The sequence below is a fragment of the Cucurbita moschata genome, unplaced genomic scaffold, assembly GCF_002738365.1.
Source record: "Cucurbita moschata cultivar Rifu unplaced genomic scaffold, Cmos_1.0 Cmo_Scf00008, whole genome shotgun sequence".
Classification (NCBI taxonomy): domain Eukaryota; kingdom Viridiplantae; phylum Streptophyta; class Magnoliopsida; order Cucurbitales; family Cucurbitaceae; genus Cucurbita; species Cucurbita moschata.
The window spans coordinates 904957-918419 of record NW_019268524.1 but is presented as its reverse complement, the minus strand read 5'-3'; the positions used below and the strand labels follow the sequence as shown (position 1 = coordinate 918419).

Sequence of the window (13463 nt, the reverse complement as noted above, 5' to 3'; positions counted from 1 at the left end):
AGATCAATTCGTACACACAACTAAAGTAATGGGGATTTAAGCATTTCCTTTTCCTCGGAAAAAAGTGACTACTTTTTCTATTATATGGGGTTCATCTCGAACATGTCAGAGAACAATATCAAATGTTTTATGAACAATTCGTCTAGACAGCTGAGTTGCAAGGGATTTCCTCCTAGCCAACTGTATGCTAAAAATATCTAAATGAATTCCCCTATATAATAAATTACAACAACGAATGTGTTCATTCAGTGGCATTGTAAGTTGGAAGGACAAACAGATAATGGGATGATGAATGGAGAAAATAAATGATTTACCTTCACTCTTCAGTATCATGTACAGGCGAGTTTATCGAAAGCTTTCCTCCAAGATGCAAGGCAAGCATGTCATCATAAACCGATGTCAGAAAACAGTATCCAGAAACTCTAACTGGCATCTCCTGCCTTGAAGAACACTAGAGAGCTATATATTTCCCAATGGAATTGTCGTGGAATTCAAAAAGGGATCCAAATTCTCAATGCAAGCAATGAGAATCGAGGAAAACCTCCGAGATGAGGGTCAACTCTGAACAATTTCTAATACTGGTCATATTTCCATGGTCAAAATCAACTCTGCTCAGTGCACCCACAAAGAAGTGTAACTCAAGAGTAGGCTAGTCACTTCCACTGCTGTGTCTATCTGTGCAGAGACAAATAATTTTAAAAAAATTTAGGGCCAAATCTGTACAAAATCAATTGGAAAAAGACAAAACGCACACTCAGAATCACACACAAACACAGGATCCACAGACCTCCAGATGGTCTCTTCCCTTCCATGGCTTCTTTCTTCTCTTGGCAACTTAAGCATAGAAAAGGACCATCCCAAGCACGCAATTTTCCTCTGTTAGATGAGTCAGCATATATGGAAATACCCTCCCGAGGTTGGATCTCAACTTGGCATACTGCACATACAAACAGCTTAAACATGTTGCAGATAGGATACTTGGCATCTAACCTGCATTTTAGAAGTTCAATTCAGGAGATTATGTACCGTAAGACACGTACAGTTTAATATCATTACATAGAAAAGCAACAATAAACTAGAATTGCCCATCTGAATCAACCATCAAAATGTAAGTTAACGTAATTCAACTTCTCTGCTTTTAAAGCACAAACCTTTCTGAGAGCATTGCCGATCCTTCCTCAAATAATTCTTCAACGACATCCAACTCATTATTTTCCTTCCCCAAATGAGAAGATGATTCAGAAGATCTTTTGCGGAACATTGACTTAAACATTCCTTTTCCCTGCTTCTTTAGTGGCTGCAAAACAGTGGATGACTTCTCCCTTGGATATATGTCAATCACAATGCACGTAGTATCATCTCGAAGTCCCTTTGAATGTACTGCTTCCTGTAAAGAAAGATGATCAATTACTTGAAGATCATCATAGCATAATATTAAAGAAAGCTATTGAAGCAGTATAAAACAACAAAAACTAAAAGAATCAATTTGTAACCGCCCATACCTTCACAATCTGTGCAGCAGCAGTTTCTGCTGGCATCCCCCGACTACAATCATAGGCAGTTTCTGCGGATAATTCATCCCAAACACCATCACTTGATATGATAACCCTACCACCAGTAGAAGATAGCTGCAAGTTTAAATTAGACCATGAATTACTTGACTAAAGAATGACATTCCAGATCACAGATTACACAAATATGTTGCAGTTCAATTAAACAACAAAGACGAAAACCCAGAAAACAACTGGTTCACTAACAAAATCTTATCCACCAAGAGGTGACGAACTAAAAAACATAAATACTTTATGGATAGCTGAAAATAAGACCAAATATTCAAGAGTCTGTCCTCTCCTCAAATCCATATGCTGTTACCAACCAAAAGACAAAGTATACATTTACCCTCTTTCCTTCTTCCTTCCTATTTAGTAACTATTTCTCTCCTTCAACGGTTACATTGGCCATTTACTCTCAACACCTGAATAACCTCAGAGACTAATGATTGGTATGTGATTCCCATCTCTAACCAAATCTGCTGGGTAGTATTTCCTCTCACATCTCCTACTACATGTGAACCTGATTGGAAACTTCTCATCAGCTAACTTACACCTAAAATTCAACTGCAATTCAATTGGACCATATTACCTAGCTTGGTTAGCAAGACACTGTTTCCACCGCTGTATACCATATTAACTTGATACTCAACAAAGATCGGAGAAGAAGTAAAATTTTTTTCGATAATTGCCTATGAGACCAAGAATCCAGTTAAATAAAGCTCCAATCTCTTCCTCATATAAGAATATAATACATTTTGCTTTTATGGAAATCAAAGGATATTGAAGATTCAAAAACAAGGTTCACATGCAGATCACATGCCAAAACATGGGGAAAGAAACAATAATAATAAATTAAGGAGTCTCCAACTGTGCACAACCATCTGTTAAACAAAATCAACTATATTTATACTTGGAAAAGTGTTTCAATGGGCAACAGCCTTATTCCAAATTTCGAAAGCAAATACAATTACATAGAAAAGGGATTATTTTGCAGCAAATAAGGATAAGTACAAACTTTAAAATATATAGCACGTAGAAAAACACATCACAAGATAGAAAGCTACCTTAACTTGCTTCACATAGGGAACAGGCACTATAAACTCACCAACATCCATATCACCAATGGATCGTGATAGACACAAGCCACCGGGCCAGCATCTCAATGGACCGATCTAAGATAAAAAAAACAACATGAAAGTTAAGCATCTGAAGTCAGTCTTGTAACTCTTAAGTTGAAAATTAAGACTATCTATTAAAATTCTAAGTAAAAAAATCGCACCTCTGCACCACCACCAGTATTCAGTCGGCCTACCTCACCTCCACTAGCAATTATACGTTCTCTCCTATTCAAAAGCATACAAGAATCTTAAGCACAATAATAATAGCTCATGTGGGTGGTACTAAGTCATGTTAGACTAATGAGTAACAACATACTCTTCTTCATTGCATTCTAGTCTATGATCTGCTGATAAGTAGTAGATGGCACCTTCAGCTGATTCTAAAGTGCAACGGGAATCTCCAACAGAAGCAACAGTGATAACCCATCCCTCAATGATCATGAAGGTGACAGTGGTTCCTGATGTTCGTGCTGGAATAATAACAAATATCAATGCATCAACACCGTAAGCTTTTAAAATGTCCATACCAGAATTGCAACTTCTGGTGCAGGGCATTTATCAGAGAAGTTGTGAGAAATGAGAGGCTGCAATAGGAGCAGCCCATAAACTTATAGTGATCAAGAAGAAAAGGTTATGTCAAATGACTTCGAGACTAATTCTGGGCAAACCAAAATAATAAAAAATATGTTTCTTTTCTTTTTTCCTTCCACATAAAGTTGACGATATACAATCTTGAGAGAAGTTTTTGCAACCCTTTCTTCGTACAAAATAAAATGCACTCCAATCCACAATCTTCCTTTTCTAAGGTGAGTGGGAACTTCAAATCAATTTTCAAAATGCGGATTACCCCAAGTGGAGGTAACCAAAATCAGGTAAGATCAGAGATTTGGTTAACACGGGGATATGCTCACCTTTCTCTTGAAAATCTTTGTCCGTCTTCACAAAACCTGCGACCAAGGCCCTTGGTAATGCTGCAATCCATTCATCTCTGTTGAGATCTGGTGGAATAGCAGCTAAAACATTGTTCAACAGATTTTCCTTCGCATAAATAGCAGCAGCAGATCCATTATGTCCATCAAAAAGCTGCAAACATAAGAACTCAATTTTAACTTTAAAATAGAGGTCCAATCCAATGTCGCAAAATTTAACATTCTTATTTGGGAAAAGGATTATAAACAGCATGGATGTAAAAGGTAAACCACGGATTGAAAAGAGCTCATTGACTTTTTCCAGCACATAGAGAACCCACCCCAAAAACCGAATACGTAGAGACTCCATCTCCAACCACTCTCTCGCATTCCGTCTTTATCAACGTAAAATCCTCCCCTTTCTTACTCTGACACGCTTGACCATGTACGATTTCCGGTCTCTCAATCTTCTCAATCGCCAATTCACGCTTCAGGAGCACGGAGAGCGAGACCGTATGATGTTCACCCCTTGTGCACATTGTGATTCACGTCCACAAAATGGCGAACGGCCTTCCGCTAAAAATATGCAGCTCTCAACTCTAAATCGTCATATATAATCGAACAAATCCTGCAAAAAAATCATCAAAAACCTCATGAATCAAACACTATACATGTACATATACCAACATTGTAGAACACTAAAAAACAAATACAAATTTTGTACAAGAAGTTTAACATCCAAGAAGAAAAACTGCAATTTAAAAAAAAAAAACAACAATAAATTTCATACTCGAAATCCAATAACAGTTTACCCCAATTCCCCCATCGCAAACAAATTAAGCCTCTCGTTGATCTGGAACAAATTGTTTAAAAAAAGTCGCAATGACAGCATAAATAAATTAAATGCAGATCACCAAGAGTGAAACGACCATCATACCCTAATAACAACATTCCAACGTCCTCAAATGGGAAAACACCCAAGAGAAAATAAAAAGGAAAAAGAAAATAGAAAGAACAATTACAGGCAAGAGGAGACGAAAACTCTGGCGATTGATTGATTACAACTACGCCAAGATTGGAAACAATTCCATCATCAATCGAATAGATTTCATCGATCGAGAAACGCGGATCCCGGCGCCCTGCAAAAATTCCATTGCTCTTCCGCGCGCGCGCGAGAGAGAGAGAGAGAGAGAGAGGATGTTGGAAAAATAAAAATAAAAAAGCGTAAACGAGGGAGTTTTCAGTTTTGTGTGTTTTAGTCACCATGGCAAATGAAAAATAATATAAAAAAAAAAAAAAAAATGTATTCGTTAATTTGGCGCCCCGAGCCGGTTAGAAGAAGCCGACATAGCTGTCCTTGGCGCTTGCGGCGCCTTGGAAACCGTTGATTCAGCATTTTCCCTCCATTGACTTATTGACTTCCACCTCGGAGAAAGCTTATAGAATAATAAATAGTAATAATAACATGCCACACACGTTTCCGGTTTGGGCCTGTTGTTGGGCCCACCATTGTTATGGGCCCTACTATTATCTTTTTTCCACATTGGATCCGATCCATTTCCGGCCCGTCTTTTTCCTTCTTTCTCTCCACGTGGCGCCCTTTTACGTATGTGGAAATTAAATAATTTGATTATGTCAATTATCACATTGGTTTCTCCGTCTGAATTAGAATGTACCAAATTATTCGGTACTTGTGTTCAACCATCCATGTGTGTCTTGGACATCTATGCACTCTTTTTCGTCATAGAACTATAGTTGATAATTCAAGGGGAGATGTTCAAAAATAAATAAATTAAATAAATGAGATAGCATTGGGAGTAAAACAATTTTCTTAAAATTTGGCAACTTAAAAAATGGTAAGACGCTAGAACTAGAGTTGTCCATGAGGCGGGGACGGGAAGCTTTTCCTATCCTCATCTTACTCATCTATTTCATTTCTTTATCTTCCAAATAATTTTTACTTCCAAAAATATAGTTAGTTTAAAGTTTTCAATATTTATTAAAAGTTGTAATTTTTTATTAATAAATAGGTATAAATAATGTTCTAGCAACCTAATTTCTAAAAATTTAACATTTAATACTATAACATATTTTTTTAACGATTAAACTTTTTAACGAAGGTAAAGTTCAAAACGGCTGACGTGACTGGGGCTATTACACAACCTCTACTTCCCGTCTAAATAGGACGGTCCCATGGATACAATGGAAGAAAAATGGGTTTGAAATGAGACTGTCACAAAGGAAGAGGAGTAGCGTGAGCGTGGTGGATGGATGTGATGTGACAATGGCGGGGTAGGAGTGGGTGAGCTGGAAACAAACTGAAAGGGGAAAATGGAGCCTCGGGGGTAACGCCTCTGGATTGGATAGTCCCCACACCCCCACATCCTCAGCGACCGCTTTAAGCTGCGGAATTAGCGGCGCCGTTGATTGAAAGACAGACAGACAGACGAACAAACAAACAAACAAGCACCGCTTGAAGAAGAAGCAGAAGAACATCAACAACAACAACAACAGAAATGGCTTCAGCCGAGAGACAGCAACAGCTTAGAGATGGCTTTAGGGTTGTCGTTAGGCCAAAACTCATAAATCCCCATCTCATGCCGCTGTCTTCTTCCTTAAATACACTATTATTAAATTCCACAGCTGTTAACACCCCACCTCCCCTGCCCTGCCCTTCTTCCTCTTCCAAATTTCCTCTCTCCCCCCAAATGCCATATTCAATCAACATTATAACCAATTTGGTATTGTTACTTACTTACAGCTCTTTATTTCTTACCAGCGCAGCACCATTTCTTGTTAATACTTTATCAAACCCAAGCTCTTTAGCCATGGAACCATTTCTTCTAATCCTTCTTTCAAGCTTCTGGGCTTATAATCCAGTTCTTCTTTCGCCTTCTCGCACGAATATGCCCATTCATGTCTCAGAACACTCACAACCTGCATCAATAACAGGAAACGAATACCAAAGGAGTCAAATTATGTTACTCATCAAAGTTGTCAAACTATTTCATTGTTTCTTATGAAAATGTGGCGTACCGGGGGGCTGATGAGAGGAAGTTTCCCAGTGATCCGAGAGATAACAACTGAAACCCAACCATATGCTTCGATCAACCACAATGGAATGTTAAACATTGGTCTTCTTGTACCAGTAATGGCTGCAGCTGTGTCAAAAACATCCACAAATGATGCATTTTCTCCTGTTAGAAGATACCTTTCACCTACGCGACCTTTCTGCATTGCTGCAATATGCCCTTCTACCACATCGTCGACATGGCTAAACGAGTATCTATCGCTTCCTTGGCCTATATAACCCGGCAATCGCCAATTGAACCGTTCGATCAGCTGATAAGATAAGAACAACATAATCCCATGACCCATTTTGGAAGAAAGCCAAAGTCAGTCAGTCAGGTTATACTTATAACAGATGAAGATCAGATGAAAGTGTTTGTTGATTTCATACAAACAAGGAAGTCGGGAAGTTCCATAGATTTCCCCAATTCAGTCTCACAAGGAGCTCTAAAGATAGTCAAGAACAAATATCTTTTTACAAAATTAAAACTTGAAAGATTAAGTGATCGGTAGGATAACAGACCATAATGAACAGAAAAGGGTATTGTTCACAGAGAAAGAGCAAAAAAAAGCCAAAGAGAGAATTTTAGTTAACCATTGTTCCATTGACGAAGTCGCATAGTCGATAATTTAAAAGTAACCATCTTGATGAAGAAGCGAAGTAACTTATGTGCAAATCGACTATAAACTCTTATTCAAATGTCACATCTATAAACTCTTATTCAAATGTCATGAACTAACTTACTTACAACTCGACTAATCTCTCCATGCAACTTCCAAATTCTAATACAGGTAGTTTCCATGAAAAATTGTACGTTAAATCATAGGTAGGTAGCAACCATGATTCGAACCTATTTTCTCCAAATCATTATAATCATGACCTTCGTTGACTATTAAGTCGACTCATGATGGTTTTTCTTTTACAAGTATCTTAGAGTAAGTGCGTTTATTAATCGCATTTAACTTGTTAGCAAAATTCTAAAGTTTCAATAGCAAGCTTTTAAAAGCCGTCACAAAGTCTAAAGATAGGTTGGAAGTAGCTAGAGAACTCATTTGAGTAGTCATTAAATTACCTTTTGTCACCAAAAATGGAGATCAGAATCCAAAAGGAATGAGTGTTTCTCCACTGATTGATCTTTGGTGTTTTGCTTGTTAGGCCGTTACTTACTGGCGTGAACAACTACCATATCAATCTAACAGAATTTATCAGAGAAAAAGCAGTCATTACCAGGCGGGCGATGACATTTCCAGCCGTAAGCTTTCCAGAACCATAGATAACTCCGGGATAAACCGGCACTATCGGGACGCCCTCAGATGCAGCTTGCAATGCAATCTTGTCAGCAATAGCCTTTGATTTCTCGTACTCCGTACAAAAGAACTTCTCGTGATGGACCTGTCATCGCAATTCCATTCGTTGAAATTTGAAAACATCGATGACGATCAACGCATTTGTTTCTGGATCACAAAAGGAAGAATGAAGAATGATTTTTCTGAAATTTCAAATCCTAATAGTACCTGGTTTTCATCGGCAACATATCCATCGGTGGAGCCAAGCGCAAAAAACGACGACGTGTAGATTATCTTCTCGATCGTCTTCGTCTCTGTAACCGCTTGCAACACGTTCTTCAACCCTCGAACGTTGACCTACATAATCAACGCGATAATTCGCTATTACACTCGTTAAAGTTAACCTATTCGATCCGGAAAAACTAAATGCTGTGGAAATTAACAGCCAGAACGAGAGTGCTAGTGTTTCTTTTACGAAATTTGAAATGAAATCCGATGAGCTCATCCAAAACCTAGAACTCGAAACATTTTCCGCGAACATAATCTTTTTCTCGGTAGCCACGCAGGAATTCGGTCAACAATTAAAAGAAACCTAAAAGATTAAAAAACTGCAAATGCTTACTGAGATGAATTTGGATGGATCAGGAATCCAGGGCTCGACTAGTGCGGCTGCGTGGAATACGATATGGCAGCCGGAGAAAGCATCTAGGAGCGACTGGTAGTCGGTGACATCGCCATAGACGAGCTCAAGAGCGGAAGGATCATGAGGAAGAGATGAGAGGTCACTGGTCGGACGGACCAATGCCCTAACGGAGAAGCCTCGGTTCAACAATGCATGGCACAGCCTTCCGCCCAGATATCCAGACGCCCCAGTTACAAGAACCTTCATACTTTCAACGAAGGCAAAGCGACTGAATTCGCAAGATATGGAAATACCTTACAATGCCCAAGATTATATATTGCTTCATAATCAATTCTCTACACAAATCAGACAAGCTTGAAACGTGAAGGAAGAGAACTTGTATATATAAGGATCATACGCCAGTTCTAGAAATTTGGTTCGTAATCACTTTTTACAGAAATCACTTCTAATAGTTATCCACTATTTTATTTAAAGCCTTCTAAATGGCAGTTTCTGTAAGACTTTCTAAATTTGAAGGGCTCACATCACAAACTAAGTCTTTTCCTCGTTGATATACAAATTTGCAGGGGGCTACAATGTGGGCTCTAGTTTACATTTACATTGTTTCTGCCCCAAAGTTTCCCCAAGAGGCAAAGTTTTCACCAAACCAGTGAATTCCTTGTCTCTGTATTTATGCCATGGGCCATGCTCTCTGCGCATTTGATGGCAACAAATGAGTTTCAGCTTGGCTTTTCTGGTGATGAATGGCTATAGTCTCGACCGACGCATCAGTTTGATGGGATTGAATGAGGTATGTCGCCTTGTGTGTACACGCAGGACACCATTTGAAGAACTTGATGATTCAATGTCCCAATCCTCGACGTTCTTTGGAACACAAACGTCGTAAAGGATTTGACCATTAGCTCCACGGGGAACGGTCCTTGGCGAATTAGATAGCCGCATAGCTCCTTCCATGTCTTCGTCGTGCTTGGATCCAATGCCCCTGTAGTCAAAGCCATCTATCATACTGGAGAAGAAAAGGTGGTTGCTTGGAGCAAGAGCAGGCTCCTGAAAACTACTTGATGGAGATGCAGCTTTTCTAACGTCGGGTGTTGGATTGCAAGAGTCACAGTTCATTTTATCTACTGCAGCTACTTCATTAGGTCTAGTTCTTTGCCAGTAAACTCCAGCGGCCTTATTTAGCAACTCTGTGACAGCAGCTCTATATTCGATTGGAAAATGCAGAAAATGCCCTGCAATATGCAAACAACACAGCTCAAGGTTTCAAAGCCTGTTCAATTCATAGGATAAACATTTGAAGAACTCAAAATACATCGTAAAAGAGAGAATTCTTGGCTAAAAACAATTCAACGATCATGTCAAGCCACTTGTTTACTAAGACAACGTACGTGCCACCAGTCACGAAAGAGCAAGAGAAAACGATGCAATAGTAACGTCCATGCATACAGAAAGAAAAACTTTTAGAACAGACCTACATGTGGGGAGCCATTCCATTTGATTAATTTAACATCTCTCCCGAGGTCTTCTAGTCGTTGAGCAAAATTGAAGATCGTCTGATAGGGAGCAAGATCATCCTCTTCCGAGCACAAAATAAGATAAGGAGCTTTCATACTCTGCATTCAAGTACATTGTTAAGTGAATGAAGAATCTTGCAGATTTGGAAAGAATTGAAACCAGTAAATGTCAAATTGCTTACGACTGAGGCATAAAGAGTTTGCCAATATTCCGCACGGTGTGATTCGAATCTATTGAGGAAGAGCGTGTCAAGACCAGAAGCAATGCTGTGTGCTGCCCATGACACTATTCTTGGTGGCTGGGATGCTTTCAGCACAGTTGGATGAAGCAAAAATCGAGTTCCCAAGTCACTGGTAAAATCAACTGGACTCGAATCATAAATGTAGCCAGCAATACAGTCCCTGACCACTTGATAATCATCCTATAGCCAAATTGAAAAACTTTAGGGAAAACCATATGGGTTCCTCTTATGATAATATATTTATAAACATTAGCAAAAAACGATGTTTACCAAGCTATATCGCCGTGGTTCATGGTATCCCTCAATTATCTGCCATGAGATGAGGAGCAAAGGTGAGCAAAAAATTTGATTGTCCTAAATAGGATTCTACTTTGTGGTTTGAGTGACAAAGCTTACCTGAAGAACCTTATACATGCATGCTTTAGGCCCACCAGAAAATGATGCAAATACTATAGGACATCTCTTGATCTTTAGCTCCTGAAAGTATATTTCAGCCGTTAATGTATTTAGTTAGCTTAAACTTAAACATCTATCTTAGTTTTGCACTTCAAAATGCACTATAACACTAACCTCGACTAGTACTTTAAGAATTTCAAATGCCAGAGATGCAGCCTTATCAGGGAAGAACCTGCTCCAAATGTTCATCAAATTTAGACAAACAAAGATCACTGTAGTCTATTATAAAAGCTCAAGGCTACTGTTTTTCCAGCCAAGCGCCTTTGCAAGGGAAAAGAAATCAGAGATAGAACAAAACCCCTGATTTCAAAACTTCATAGCCATATGAATCTGGGCATTATTATCTTCAAAGTTTCAGCCAACAAAGAAAGTAAATCGGGAATCCCAATTTCCTATTAGAATCAAGGACCTCCCCAATGAACATTACAACAGATGCAGGTTGAATTTGAAGACTAGCCGCTAGAAATCTCGAGAAACTGGTAAAATACGGAGATGGGAGAATTGGCTAGCTTGGAGCGATTCAAACACAGTTATATCGAAATCGACTTTGCAGTGACAAAACAGAGCAAGGAAAAACAAGTAAATTCGGAGGTTGAACTTACATATTGAGGAATTCGGAATGGCAAACGAGAGAATTCCAACCGAGAGAAGAATACATATCCACATATCTTTTCAAGTGCCTCTCCTGACTAGACATCCACGCGAACGCCACTACAATCCCTTCGACTCTCCCGACTCGCTCTCTTCTTCCCCAATAATACCTCCCACCGAATCCCCACATCTTTCTCCTCCTCTTCTCCTCGAATCCAAAACCCTGCAAATCTTGAAGAACTGGCCACTCAGTTTGTCGGCGTCTTCAAGCTTTTCCCCGAAAAATATCGGGAGGTTGGAGATGATTTTAATGAAGAATTTGGAGAATTTACGGACTGAAAAGAGAATTGTAATCTCAAGTGCTTGTATCTTTCTTTTTTTCCTTCCTTTTTCTTGATTTTGTTTTGAAATTAAACCTTTTAACGAAAAAAAAAAAAAAAAAAAAAATCAACGTCAACGGGTCACGACCCCACGATGCTGAGTCTCGCCGAAGAAATCGTGCCACGTCATATCCTCGATTAAAAATTCTGCCACTGCCACGAAAATATTTGAACATGGGGTTATTTATGTAACACTTCCCGTAGTTTTTAACTTATTTGCTACTCCACGTCATATTTTTGTTTTACTCAATAATAAAATCAATTTGATTGTACTTTTATTATTTTTCAATTAAAAAAATAAAAAATTGAATCATCTATCCATTTAACTTCTATACTTTTTACCTAATAAATTTATAAACATTAAAAAGTATTTAAATTAGGGATACATTAAATATAAAATTAAATATTTTAAAGACATATAGACGGAATTGAAATTTATCGACTAAACTCGATTGTAAATTTAATAAATCAAATTACTTCGATTTAGAAATTAAAATAACTTGAATGTGATTCTACTCATCCATTCGAACCGATTAAGTTCGACCGATTAATTGTTTAATTTTGTAAAAATGTAGCTATATCAATTACAACTTATTTTAATTAAAAATATCACCTATTTTTATTATTAAAAAACATTATTATAACTTGTATTTATTAAATAAAAACATTTAATATTTTTGTCCCTCGAAAAAGAAAAATGAAAATCTGACGTTGAAGGACTGAAATGCCCCTTACGCCGGCTCCGTTATCGTCTTCCGTCAGTCGTTAACTTCGGATGACCGCCACTTAGAAAGCGACAGGTCGGATTCAGATAAGACCCTGTTACCATTTCTTTTTTCCACGTCACTTACAGTTCGTGTTCGGCCATACTTAATTCTTTTTTATTTATTTTCGGGTTTTGTATTACCATTATTGCCTTTTATATTCCTTTATCCTAATTTGTCGTTCATATGAATTATGTGACAGTCGTGTCCACCAATTGAGCCGTGCTCTCGTACACAGCAGTCCACGGCAACCCAATACATCTTTTTTTTTCCTCGATAAAAACATCAATTTATAATATCGACTTATAAAAAAAAATCAATGTTTATCATTCCATTTCGTTTTAAATTTGTTATTTACTTTAAACTGTTGTTATAATCATTATATTTAATAAATTTTATTTAAGTCCTGTAATTTAGATGTGAGATATAAATTATATTGTTTCTAAACTTAATCTGTCAATTAATTTACAAAATAAAAAATGAATTCATACATATTTAGTCACAAAATTTAAAAATGAGATAATATTTAGATAATTATATACTTAATGTCGGAGAAGTTGAAAGTTTAAAGAACTTATTTAATTTTTTTCTAAGTTGAAAGATAAATTAGAAATGGGCAGTTTTCTTGGAAGTTCAAAATCCTCGCCATGGATAAAAATTTAGAGAAATCCTCTTCAACGACGTAGTTGATCGGATTCAGATTCAAGTTCGAGACCTCGAGGAAATTAGCTGCTCTCCGGTGAAGCGACAAGGTGCCTTTTCTTTCCCTACTTCTTTCTTCTTGAGATGATACAAGAGATTTTGCATTTGCGGCGCGATTAGAACTATGAGTTTAAGGAGCGATTTGATTCATGTACTTCGCGGTTAATTTCTAAAACTGAATCGACTTCTAGAGCTGCTTTCGCGACTGCATTTTTTTTTTTTTTTTTTTTTTTTTT

At 37.8% G+C, this 13463-nt stretch overlaps 4 protein-coding genes across 8 annotated transcripts in view; 1 reads left to right on the top strand and 3 right to left on the bottom strand.

Annotated features, from left to right (window-relative positions):
- Window positions 1-424: 424 nt before the first annotated feature.
- Window positions 425-4936, bottom strand: LOC111446659 (probable protein phosphatase 2C 12). 4 transcript variants are annotated; one of them, XM_023085562.1, is made up of 10 exons: window positions 4602-4936; window positions 3921-4207; window positions 3583-3754; window positions 2988-3141; window positions 2833-2896; window positions 2618-2725; window positions 1503-1628; window positions 1152-1387; window positions 788-990; window positions 425-671 (listed from the first exon to the last, which is right to left on the bottom strand). In XM_023085562.1, exons 2-10 carry the CDS (start codon window positions 4116-4118, stop codon window positions 613-615), a joined length of 1320 nt encoding a protein of 439 aa, XP_022941330.1. In that variant the 5' UTR covers window positions 4119-4207; window positions 4602-4936; the 3' UTR covers window positions 425-612. The 4 variants fall into 4 exon arrangements, with proteins under 4 accessions (XP_022941330.1, XP_022941327.1, XP_022941328.1 ...); XM_023085559.1 differs by having other exon boundaries at window positions 425-675; window positions 4602-4924; XM_023085560.1 differs by lacking the exon at window positions 4602-4936 and adding an exon at window positions 4517-4598 and having other exon boundaries at window positions 425-675.
- A 1143-nt stretch (window positions 4937-6079) lies between these two features.
- Window positions 6080-8926, bottom strand: LOC111446335 (putative dihydroflavonol 4-reductase). Its single transcript, XM_023085111.1, has 5 exons — window positions 8558-8926; window positions 8164-8292; window positions 7877-8041; window positions 6616-6921; window positions 6080-6516 (listed from the first exon to the last, which is right to left on the bottom strand). Exons 1-5 carry the CDS (start codon window positions 8822-8824, stop codon window positions 6376-6378), a joined length of 1008 nt encoding a protein of 335 aa, XP_022940879.1. The 5' UTR covers window positions 8825-8926; the 3' UTR covers window positions 6080-6375.
- A 176-nt stretch (window positions 8927-9102) lies between these two features.
- Window positions 9103-11762, bottom strand: LOC111446333. 2 transcript variants are annotated; one of them, XM_023085109.1, is made up of 7 exons: window positions 11393-11762; window positions 10905-10962; window positions 10731-10811; window positions 10605-10643; window positions 10275-10514; window positions 10050-10191; window positions 9103-9810 (listed from the first exon to the last, which is right to left on the bottom strand). In XM_023085109.1, the coding sequence occupies exons 1-7, from the start codon at window positions 11569-11571 to the stop codon at window positions 9326-9328; spliced, it is 1224 nt and encodes a 407-aa protein (XP_022940877.1). In that variant the 5' UTR covers window positions 11572-11762; the 3' UTR covers window positions 9103-9325. The 2 variants fall into 2 exon arrangements, with proteins under 2 accessions (XP_022940877.1, XP_022940878.1); XM_023085110.1 differs by having other exon boundaries at window positions 9699-9810; window positions 10054-10191.
- Window positions 11763-13107: 1345 nt separating this feature from the next.
- LOC111446352 overlaps window positions 13108-13463 on the top strand; it is a 1814-nt gene continuing 1458 nt past the window's right edge. The window contains exon 1 of the mRNA XM_023085136.1: window positions 13108-13277. The gene's annotated coding sequence lies outside the window, so the exon portion shown is untranslated. The remainder of the gene's footprint in view (window positions 13278-13463) is intronic.